This window comes from Salvelinus fontinalis, chromosome 17 (assembly GCF_029448725.1).
Source record: "Salvelinus fontinalis isolate EN_2023a chromosome 17, ASM2944872v1, whole genome shotgun sequence".
In the NCBI taxonomy this organism is placed as follows: Eukaryota; Metazoa; Chordata; class Actinopteri; order Salmoniformes; family Salmonidae; genus Salvelinus; species Salvelinus fontinalis.
The window spans coordinates 35,007,054-35,018,666 of NC_074681.1; the positions used below are offsets into that span (position 1 = coordinate 35,007,054).

General features: G+C 45.1%; 1 protein-coding gene across 10 annotated transcripts in view; it reads left to right on the plus strand.

The window, feature by feature from the left end:
• clcn2a (chloride channel, voltage-sensitive 2a) overlaps positions 1-11,613 on the plus strand; it is a 60,753-nt gene that overhangs the window by 46,179 nt on the left and 2,961 nt on the right. For 3 of the 10 annotated variants that reach the window (XM_055867173.1, XM_055867181.1, XM_055867182.1), the window contains 19 exons: positions 64-197; positions 541-620; positions 1,188-1,218; positions 1,560-1,638; positions 1,737-1,862; positions 2,026-2,110; positions 2,303-2,404; positions 5,633-5,735; positions 6,017-6,172; positions 6,443-6,512; positions 6,608-6,718; positions 7,878-8,091; positions 8,287-8,426; positions 8,779-9,053; positions 9,455-9,667; positions 10,031-10,096; positions 10,530-10,568; positions 10,693-10,797; positions 11,486-11,572. In XM_055867173.1, the coding sequence (XP_055723148.1) occupies positions 64-197; positions 541-620; positions 1,188-1,218; positions 1,560-1,638; positions 1,737-1,862; positions 2,026-2,110; positions 2,303-2,404; positions 5,633-5,735; positions 6,017-6,172; positions 6,443-6,512; positions 6,608-6,718; positions 7,878-8,091; positions 8,287-8,426; positions 8,779-9,053; positions 9,455-9,667; positions 10,031-10,096; positions 10,530-10,568; positions 10,693-10,797; positions 11,486-11,572 (2,216 nt within the window). Of the gene's footprint in view, positions 1-63; positions 198-540; positions 622-1,187; positions 1,219-1,559; positions 1,639-1,736; positions 1,863-2,025; positions 2,111-2,302; positions 2,405-5,632; positions 5,736-6,016; positions 6,173-6,442; positions 6,513-6,607; positions 6,719-7,877; positions 8,092-8,286; positions 8,427-8,778; positions 9,054-9,454; positions 9,668-10,030; positions 10,097-10,529; positions 10,569-10,692; positions 10,798-11,485; positions 11,573-11,613 lie in introns of all 10 variants that reach the window. The other 7 variants (XM_055867175.1, XM_055867176.1, XM_055867183.1 and 4 more) reach the window with 7 other exon arrangements.

Genomic DNA, 11,613 nt, shown 5'->3' on the forward strand with positions numbered 1-11,613 from the left:
CCTCCTCCGGCCCTCTCCTCTCCCACCTCTGCTCTTCCTCCTTTCTTTCCTCTTCTTTCTCAGGTTCGGGTATCCCAGAGATGAAGACCATTCTGAGAGGCGTAGTGCTGAAGGAATATCTCACCTTTAAAACCTTTGTGGCCAAAGTTATCGGGCTGACCTGTGCTCTGGGCAGTGGCATGCCCCTGGGAAAGGAGGTGGGAAACCGCTAGTGGACTGTTAAGGAATGAAAGAGATATGTTTGAAATTCCTGGGTTCGTGTTTATCAAGCATCTCAGAGTAGAAGTGCTGATCTAGGATCAGTTTTGCCTTTTGATCAAAATGAATAAGGTTATGGACAGGGGGCGACCTGATCCTATTTCAGAAGTCCTACTCTGAGAGACTTTATGAATACGGGCCCTGATCTGAAATTGGTTTAGTTCTGCCTTTTTTCTCCCTTTCCCCCTTCCTCATCCTGTAACCCCTACCCCTCCATCTCTCTCTCTCTCTTTTTCTCTCTCTCTCTCTCTCTCTCTCTCTCTCCTCCGTTCACTCTCTCAGGGCCCGTTCGTTCATGTGGCCAGTCTCTGTGCAGCCCTCCTGAGCAAGTTCTTGGCTGCCTTGTTTGGTGGAATCTACAAGGTGAGAGACCCCCCCCCCCCCCCCACACACACACACACATACACACACACACATACCCTAACCTTTAACCCTTCACACACGCTTACTCCCACTCAATTTGGTTTAGTATCTGTGTGGTACCTGTCTGACCAGCGTGCCACCCCTCCAGGACCCACTCTCACCTCCACTCACCTGAGTCCAACCCTGGGCTCCAGTCTGGCTCCTGTCTATGGTTCTCAGTCTGCCAAGAGATTACTTTCTCTGCCATACACCACCCAAGACTTGGAGGAGGAAAAGGAGGAGGTGGAGAACGAGGAGAGGGGGGGGGGGGGGGGGATGAAGGAAGAAAGTGTCAAGTCAGCAGGAGTTAAATAAGACTGTCTACTTTATAGAGCTTCCATATTGATCAGTGTCAGCGCTCAATCCATTTGAACCCAGTCACTATAAGAGATTACATTTACTTTCTGTCCAAAAACAAAACACAGCAATGATGCATTAAAGAGAATATCCCAGAAGATTTTGGTCTCTGCTTTTCTTCATTTTAACTCTTAGGTATTCACTCAGATTTCTGTCTTTTCCCACTTACTGCTTAAGGAAGAGCCCTTTGAGGGAAACAAGGTACGAGTGCACGTGTGTCTGAGTATGTGCACATCTCAGAGTTTCCATGTTTCATGTACACATGTTGGAGCGTCATGTGAGCATCATTCTATTTCTAATCATGGGTTCCTATTATATTCTATGTGAATGACACATGACATCTCCCTTTACTTCATGTTATTCGGTTCATTCTGGCATTCCTCGCTGTGACTCCATTGTATTCCAATGCCCTAGGCCTTCCCTCTTTACCAGAAATGTGTACGTTTGTATGTGTGTTTACATGTGTGTGTGTATGTACTATGTGTGTGTGTATGTACTATGTGTGCTTGCACATACGTGTGTGTGTGTTCCTATTCCTACAGAATGAGCTGAGGAACACTGAGATGCTATCAGCAGCATGTGCAGTGGGGGTAGGCTGCTGCTTCGCTGCCCCCATTGGAGGTAATTACAATATACTTTGGGTGAGAAATACAATAAGCGAAATAATGGCGTTACTGCAAAAGTGATTGTGTGTGTGTGTGTGCGTGTGTGTGTTGCAGGTGTGCTCTTCAGCATTGAGGTAACGTCTACGTTCTTTGCGGTGAGGAACTACTGGAGGGGCTTCTTCGCTGCCACCTTCAGTGCCTTCATCTTCAGAGTCCTGGCTGTGTGGAACCAGGACGAAGGTGAGGAGGTGTGTGTGAGTGTGTGTAAGGGGAAGGGCTTTGGGTCTACGTCACTGAGTCATAAGTTAGTCGGAGGTGACTCATGTTATTCCTCCCTATTTCTCTTTCTCTTTCTCTCTCTTCTCTCTTTCTCTCTGTCTCTCTATGTCTGTCTTTCTCTCAGAGACCATCACAGCCCTCTTTAAGACACGTTTCCGCCTGGACTTCCCCTTTGACCTCCAGGAGCTGCCAGCCTTCGCCATCCTGGGGTACGGGTTTCTTGTTTGTCTTTTGTGTCCAACACGCCCAGGTCTGACTCCTCCTTATTCTGATCACTTCAATGGCTATTGGCTTCAACGACTGTTGGCTTCAATGGCTATTGGTTTCAATGGCTATTAGTTATTGGTTTCAATGGCTATTGAACTAGAATGGTGTGTGACACTGTCCCCTGTCCTCCTCAGGATTGCGTGTGGTTTTGGTGGGGCTCTCTTTGTCTACCTGAACAGACTGATAGTAGAGTGTATGAGGAAACAGAAGACCATCAACAAGTTCCTGCTCAGGAAGTGAGTCTAACACACACACGCACACACACACACACAACTTCATACACTGCTACACACACCAAACACACACACACAGCGCCGGCTCACCCTTTACGTGGACCACACATTGTGCGTTGGAGGCCCAGACAAAAATAAAAAATATTTAAAAAAAATTGAGAGAGTTTGAAAGTAAACACTTTTGAGAGGTGGAATTCTATAATACACAAAGTGCAGCACGACTACAAATAAACGTTCACTCAAGTAATGTTTTGGGAAAAGGGTTATGAGGTGTGGGTCCCCCAAACATATATCACTTTGGGCCCCCAAAAGGCTAAAGCCCGGAGTTCTTTCGTACATGAACAGCAGTGTATTGTAGAGAAGATTAACATTGTAAAACAGAATGGGAGCACCTGAGCAACACCCACTTTTTTTAACCAGAAAAAGATCATGATCCTTTGGGTAATTTGTTAATTTCAATGATTAGTAATGTTTTGAGCTAGTAGATGTGTCCATTTTTATATATGATATAATAATTAACAGATTGCATTTTGCGTCCCGGTTGCCTCAAGATGAATGGTTTTGACCACTGAAATGTTTTCCTTCGCTCCCACACACCACTGTTTTAGTTCAGTGCCGTTAGAAAGCACTACCGTAGTTGCACCACTGCTGTATAAAATGAAAAGGCACCTGCAAAATATATTTTTTTTATCTATTTCGTTGTGCCGTTACATTTGTATGTCGTTTCATGTCCGACGGTGTTGTTCACATGGTTTTATTAGTTATCATTTGAGAAACGCGCACCACGAGCAAATTCAATTTGTAATTTCACTTTTCCTGTAAGAACCATGATGAGCATGGCTCGGGCATGTCTTGGCATCGCTGTATTGCAGCCTCTGACTCTTCCATCAGCCTACTAAAGGTTGCACCTTTGCAGACAACTGCATGTCCGGTAGGGACCTCGCAATTGAGGAATAATCAGTAGGCCTAATATCACATGATTAAATCTGTGAGAAAAAAAATCCTCCCCAAGCTGTGTACAGGCATTTAACACCATTCTGCACGTTGCCATCCATTTCCCAACATCAATTGGTTAAATTACATTGTTAAAATATTTTCATTCAGTTACAAAAGTAACAGTCCTGGGTGAGCCCCAAATGCGAGCCCACCGTGATCACGTTGAGGTTACAATGTAGCCAATATGCATGCGCTAAATGGAAAAGCACAGGATCATTTGTTTTGTCGATAAAACAAACAGCTCTGCTGGGCTTGGTAAGGAACAGATCGACATTCACTGGGGGGAGGGGCTGGTCCAACTCAAGACGTCATAACAAAAGGATGCAACCCCTTCCCAAAGTAAAATATGTCCACATATAAATAAATGTAACACTCTCCCCCCTCATAGAATGAACTCAAAATAATGTTTACGACCACAAATAACAATAACTGTAGCGGCCCTGTGTTTATAAATATGGATATTTTTATGGCACAGTCGCAGGGTTATGAGCTCACTCTCCCTGCATGTTTCATTACACTAAGATCAGCCGGCTGCAGACAATGATCAGCTAGGGCAGGGGTGTCAAACTCATTCCACGGAGGGCCTAGTGTCTGCAGGATTTGGGTTTTTCCTTTCAATAAAGCCCTAGACAACCAGGTGTGGGGAGTTCCTAACTAATTAGTGATGTTAATTCATCAATCAAGTACAAGGGAGGAGCGAAAACCCGCAGACACTCGGCCCTCCGTGGAATGAGTTTGACACCTGTGAGCTAGGGGGAAATCCGATTTTTTTACATTTGGATGCCATGTTTATAATTATATCAAACATATGCAACAAATTCTCCACCAACAAGTTTCTGTGCCAGTGCACCACACAACCAATAAACAAAGCATACCGACCTCGGCACTTCAATATCATAGCTTGCGTTTTCAACAACACAATAAATAGACTATTTCAATCTCCACAAACAGAAATCACATCCCTCCCTACTTTGTAGGCTTACCCAGTATAGAAGGCTTGGCTTGACAATCTCCGAATGTCATTAAACGTTTTGATGTTTTGTAACAGATGTCTCTTTCCATTCATCAATTGGCCCCTGCACAGCTTGGATTGATTTGATTTGATTTATACACAAAGATTTTTTCAAGTGACAGGGATTGCATAAGTCGGGGACGTATTTCTATTGTGGCCCCTATGTTTTACATAAATACATATACAATGCCATAGATACAGACACATTCCAAAGATCGAGACTTAAACATGCTCAACCTCCAGATGAGTATGAGGGGGGAGTTTAAAATACAATTCTTAAAAGCTTGTTTGGCTGGTAGATAATTTTTTAGATGTTAGGAGCTGCTAGTGAACCATTATGTGCAGGCAAAATCATAGTGACACTGGACCAGTGCACTTGCCATAGTCTTTAGGGTGTATATAGCTAGGTTTCCATCCAATTGGCGACAGATTTCATGTGAATATTCAAAAATCTTCACAAAACAATATGCAATTTCAGCGCTGGACAACGTGACAGGCAACATTTTAATTTACCAGACATTTGAGAAACTCCTTGGACATCCATATGCATTCAGATCCAACCTGGCGCAGCCAGCCCCGTCAATAAACGAGGGCTGTTGGCCACATTTAAGTGTCCTTAAAAACAGCCTTTAACAAATTACGAAAACACTACTCCTTGTGTTTGATTGTGTAGCATATGCAACTTTATATCAACATTTTTTTTCTTTAGGTACTTTTCGAAAACAATAATTGTCCACCTCACGGTTCAACTGTCAGATATTTGAGCACTAAATGTATTAGGGCATTGCATGCAAAGGCTTAGGTGTCCACTGTATGATCATAGTTTAATAGGCTATATATATCTTCACTGTTGACGTTGAGACTGGTGTTTTGCGGGTACAATTTAATGAAGCTGCCTGTTGAGGAAATTTGCTTTTCTTTCAAAAACAAGGACATTTCTAAGTGACCCCAAACTTTTGAACGGTAGAGTATAAATATATAAAGGATGAGAAGCTTAGGCCTAACCCCAGAAAGATAGAGAGCATGCTACACCGACATGCATTTCTTCATGTCAGATGGACATGAACTTTTGACTGGTAATATATATATATATATAAAATAGGGCTTTGATCAAGAACTGTCAACTTGAAAATGCAAACTTGAGTTCACATAAGAATAAAATTGCAGAGGTATTATTAATTTATCATAGCGGGACACACTCACTCACACTAATGAACCCACAGCTCCTCTCTCCATGTCAGACGTCTGGTGTATCCTGCTATGGTCACCTTGATCATCTCAACCCTCACCTTCCCCCCTGGGTTTGGACAGTTCATGGCTGGGCAGGTCAGAAGTTACACTTTTTTTTAAAATATCTGTGCCACAATGTGTATGATACATTTTTCTAAATATGAGACATGGGATGCATTTCATTTGTCTGAAACAGCCTCCTTCCTTGTCCCCTTCATAGTCTCTGATATGAAGGATCAGTTCTGTGTTGCCTTCACCTATCCTATTCTTTTAGATCAGATAATGGAAGGCAATGAGGAAAGGAAACCGTTTTAGACTATTACGATTGATACAGTATATCCCATGCCTAACAGTTATGTCTCTCCTTGTCTCCTCAGCTTACGCAGCATGAGTCCCTGGTGGCGTTGTTGGACAACCGAACATGGTGTCGGCAGGGCGTTGCCGAGGAGTTCGACTACATCAGCCACTCCCACGCCTGGAAACACCCCCAGGTTAACGTCTTCATCACTCTCATCCTCTTCATCGTCATGAAGGTACGTGTTCATTTATTTGAGATCGAGAGAGTGGGTTACTGTGTGGGTTTGGGACAGGTGAGGCTGATATTGTTTATTTTTAATCATTTTTATTTAACCGTTATTTATCCAGGTGAGGCAATTAAGAACACATTCTTATTTACAATGATTGCCTGTCTCGGTGTGAATCTGTGATTGTGTTGATGTCAAATGTTCTGCCCCAGTGTGTCTGTTTTCAGTTCCCTCTATTACCCTTCTCTCACTCACGTCTCTATCTTTATCTCTCCTCAGTTCTGGATGTCTGCAGTAGCTACCACCATGCCTGTGCCATGTGGGGCCTTCATGCCAGTTTTCCTCATTGGTAAGTCACTTGCTGTGTGTGCGAATTTGTGTATTTAGCCATACACACTAAAAACACCTGTATGTACACTAACACTTTATGTATGGGATGTGCAGGTGCGGCATTTGGACGTTTGGTAGGAGAGACCATGGCAGTCATGTTCCCTGATGGCATCCATGCTGATGGCAGTGTCTATCCTATAGTGCCTGGCGGCTATGCTGTAGTGGGTGAGTACATCACCAGTTGCATTAAAACTAACCTGTTTTTTGCTTTCAAGGCCCCATTACAGCTCTAACGTGTTCACTTATGGCTGAATCCAAACCTGAGACTACTGAATTTAGCCATAGGCCCCTCCATTTTGGCTCTCTCTGATGTGATTGAAACTGCCGGCGGTACTCCACCAGTTGCACTAAAACCAACCCGTTTTTTCATCTTCAAGGCCTCATTACGGCTATTTTGTATCTACTTATGGGCACCATCTTGGATCTTTCTGTTCTCTAACATGATTGAAAAATGCAGGAGGGTGTGATGCCGAAGCTATTTTCGTCAATTGTGCTAGCTTATTGAATGTGACTGGTGAAAATGTATTATGCTACGATAAAGCAGACAAGCAGGTTAAGGATTGAAATAAAAAGTTGAATCATTTTCTGCTCTTCATTGATCTGATGGATTAGTAGAATTTTTGTATTTTTTTATTTATCCGTTATTTTACCAGGTGTGTTGACTGAGAACACATTCTCATTTACAGCAACGACCTGGGGAATAGTTACAGGGGAAAGGAGGGGGATGAATGAGCCAATCGTAAACTGGGGATTATTAGGTGACCGTGATGGTTTGAGGGCCAGATTGGGAATTTAGCCAGGACACCGGGGTTAACACCGCTACTCTTACGATAAGTGCCATGGGATCTTTAATGACCTCAGAGAGTCAGGACACCCGTTTAACGTCCGCACCCTACACAGGGCAGTGTCCCCAATCACTGCCCTGGGGCATTGGGATATTTTTTAGACCAGAGGAAAGAGTGCCTCCTACTCCAACACCACTTCCAGCAGCATCTGGTCTCCCATCCAGGGACTGACCAGGACCAAAATGTAAATGTAACTAGTACAATCACATCGCTAGCTTGAGCTTTCATTTGTTTTGTTGTCTAAAACAGTAAAGCTAACAAATAAACGTACAGTACCATTGAAAACCTGTTCACCTATTGCTTATGAAACGTGTTTTTTTTGTGGAGAGATGTAATGAATGAAATGTGGACTCACCCACTACTCACCCTGTGCTACCAGCCTTTCTGTACTCTCTGTAGTTGTAAAAAAAAGAAACATTCCACCACTTTGGGCCAAGTCATATTCATCATCATCCATACTGTGTATCCCTGCTCCCCAGGTGCAGCGGCGTTGTCGGGGGCAGTGACTCACACGGTGTCGACAGCAGTCATCGTGTTTGAGCTGACGGGTCAGATCAGCCACATCCTGCCGGTGATGATAGCGGTGATCCTGGCCAACGCCGTAGCCCAGTCCCTCCAGCCCTCGCTATACGACTCTATCATCAGGATCAAGAAACTACCCTATCTCCCTGAACTGGGCATGGGGCACCACGAGTAAGTCTGTCTGTCCATCTTTTCTTTTCTTTGTTTATGTCTCTATCTCCCTTGCTTTCTGTTACTCCCTTTTCTTTATTCTCTTATGTTTTCAACTGTCTTCTTGACTGATTCTCTCTTCTTAACATTATTTCTTGTCCTCTTTTCGTCTATCTCCTCTTTCATTCTTACCCCTTCTTACCTCTCCTCCTTCAGGAAGTATAACATCCGTGTGGAGGACATCATGGTTAGAGACGTGCGTTACATCACTCTCTTCTCCTCCTACCGAGAGGTACAGGAGGTCCTGATGACTGGACAGCTGAAAACACTGGCCCTGGTTGAGTCCACAGGTAAGGGTACGTGTGCAACTGCACATCTATAGTCAGCTATAAATCCAAGATGCATCCTTCCTCCATGACACCATGACACATTTCTCCCTCTCTACCGCTTTCCTTCTTCTCTCCCGTGTCTTTCACTTCTTCCAGCTTTTTGTTTTTGTGTCCTATTCCATCTATTCCGTACTCTGCTTATTACTCTCCCTTACTGTTCCCTCTTTCTCTCCTCTCCTTTCTCCCTGCACCCCTTTTCTCTTCCTCTGTCTCCTCTCCCTTATTCTCCTTCACTCTTTTCTCCCCTATTTTGTCACCTTCCCTATCTTCCTATCCCACTCTTCCCCTCTCTCCCCCCCCCTCTCTCTCTGTCCCTCAGACTCTATGATCCTGTTGGGTTCTATAGAGCGCTCCCAGCTCCAGTCACTCCTGTCCATCCAGCTGGGTCCAACGCGCAGGCTCGACCACCTCCGGAGGCACGCCCAGGACAACGGCACACACACACATACACTGGGCGCACACACACACCTGACCAGCCTGGACACCATGGACAGTCCCCCCAGCCCACCCTGCACACACACACACTCCTACACCTCCAACTCCTCCAATACCAGCGCACGCCATGGGGTTCGCTTCCTGGTGAGTGTAGCGGAGGTGAGTCGGACTCCCGCTCACGTGAGGAGGTAGCCCTGCGTGCGACTTAAAGTCACTGTTATCATCAAGAGTGGTGTAGTTTGGCTGAAGGTTATTACACATAATGTGTGGATGTGTATTTGGATGGACAGATATTGCTTACAGAAACGTGTGAGTCAGGGTGTGTGTTTGGAAAGGTCTGTGTTAGGATAGGTGTGTGTGTGTATGTACAGTAGGTGTGTGGGGCTGGTTTGGTGTGTTTGGTAAGGGACGTCTGTGAAGTTTGCCTTACAGTATGTGGGGCATCTTCAGTACTTCAGTATGCCTTCTACTGTCTACAGTACCTCTAACCAGTGTGTGTGTGTGTGTGTGTGTGTGTGTCTGTATATGTGTGTGTGTATATATTGTGTGTCTCCATCTAGATCTCAACAGAGGAGTCCTCCTTCAGTGCAGCTGTGTCCAACTCTCAGCTGCCACTCAAATCTGCTATGAAAACTGTCCCTACTATTCACAACACAGAGACACCCAACAGTATACACACTCTCTCAATTAATAGAGACACGCCGACTCCCTCTCCTCTGTCAGGCTCTCAGCAGACCCTTTCCTGTGGTGACCCTGAGAGAGAGCTACTCGAGGTGAGTGTGAGTGTGAGTGTGTGCATGTGTTCATGTTTTTATGTGTATGCTTGTATCCTCATATGCCTCCTTCCTTTACGTCCACTCTGTCCTCAGAGAATCTTTAGTAACTTTAAGCCCCAGCTTTGCTGTAACATAACATTGCGCTGATGTTACGCCATCGCGTCTCTCCTCCCTCTCCTTAGTAAGAGAAGCATAACAAGCGTTCTGCGTTGCAGTAACATTGTATTCATATTTATATCACCCACTATCCGTCTCCTTATCAGCTGGTAAGACCATTATAGAGTATAACGTTGTTTTTAGGTTGTGTTAACGTTGTGCTAACGTTGTGCTATGTTACTCCCTTCTCTCCCTGGCTTTAAGAGCCCGGCAGAGCCAGAGGCTCCTGAGAGCAGGGGGCCCAAACGAGTCAGGATCTCCATGGCGGCGGTAAGACTGCCGCCCGCATTAGAGCCCGTTGCTAAGTAACCGTTGCCTAGCAACCTAGCATAGAGCAAGTGACCGACCAAAATTGCTTTGGGTACTTCTACCAATCCAAAATATACTGCGGCTTTGTAACACTTTGTAGAGAGAGAGAAATGAGAAGGAGAGAGGAAGGCACAATTGACCAAATCTGAGTTAAGTCATTTTAGTGATTCAGCTGATTATTTAGCCAACAAAAGCTAAATCAGCAGTGACTCACAAAGCCGGCTGAGTAACAGCGTAGCTGCAGGGGGAGACACATGCACTTTTGATTGTGGTTATGTGTTAGTCTCATTGTTTGGTATGTGTTGTTAGTCTTTTGCGCTCATATGCAGTGGTGGTATGGATTCATTGTATATTTGTGTATGTGGGTGTAACCACTGTCTCTCTTTGTTTTCAGGAGTCCCCTGAAGTAGAGGATGACATGACCACAAACGAAGTAAGACTGAACTCTCTCATTGGTAAACTGGCGTGTCAGTCAAAAGCAAACGAAAATGCAGTGACTGATGTGAGAGCTTTATAGATGTTATTTTATTGGCTGAGTTTTGAATCCACTCCCACAGATAGCAGAGTGGGAGGAGCAACAGCTGGACGAGCCAGTGGATTTCAACAACTGCAAGATAGACCCCGCCCCTTTTCAGCTTGTGGAGCGGACATCTCTGCATAAGGTGTGTTGTCATCAGTTCACCTGTCACTCAATTTACCGATCTCTTACCGATCTACATAGTAACCCAACTGATATGTCTTAGTTGAAAAGGTTTTTCTTGCGATACTTGTTGTCGTTGTTTCACTGCCAAGGCAGACATGAGCAGAGCATCTGCTAAATGACTCAAATCTAGAAATGTAACCAGGCTACAGTGTCCGACAATGGATGAGTTCCATCCCTAAAAAACATGGATCTCTTCCCTCTGCCCTTGATGACCCCTTTGATTGATGGGGTTGGTGACAGAGATATGATAACACACAGCTTTCCTAGTCAGGAGCCTTTTATTACAAATAGAAGTCTCTGCACTAAACCATGGCATTTTTCTAATAGACAATTTGTTCTCAATTATGTTTTACCCTCTCTCTCTCTCTCTCTCATTCCCTCTCTCTTTCTCTCCATTCCCTCTCTCTCCATCCCCCCTCTCTCTCTCCACCCCCTCTCTCTCTCTCTCTCTCCACCCCCTCTCTCTCTCTCTCTCTCTCCACCCCCTCTCTCTCTCTCTCCACCCCCCATCTCTCTCTCTCTCCATCCCCCTCTCTCTCTCTCTCTCCATCCCCTCTCTCTCTCTCTGCATCCTCCCCCTCTCTCTCTCTCCATCCCCCTTCTCCCCCCCCCCCCCCCCCTCTCTCTCCCCCTCTCTCTCTCTCCAGACTCACACCATCTTCTCCCTGCTGGGACTGGACCATGCCTATGTGACCAGTACAGGACGGCTGGTGGGCGTGGTCTCCCTCAGGGAGGTGGGTGTTCCCGTGCATTAGAAGAACCCTTATGTCACGGT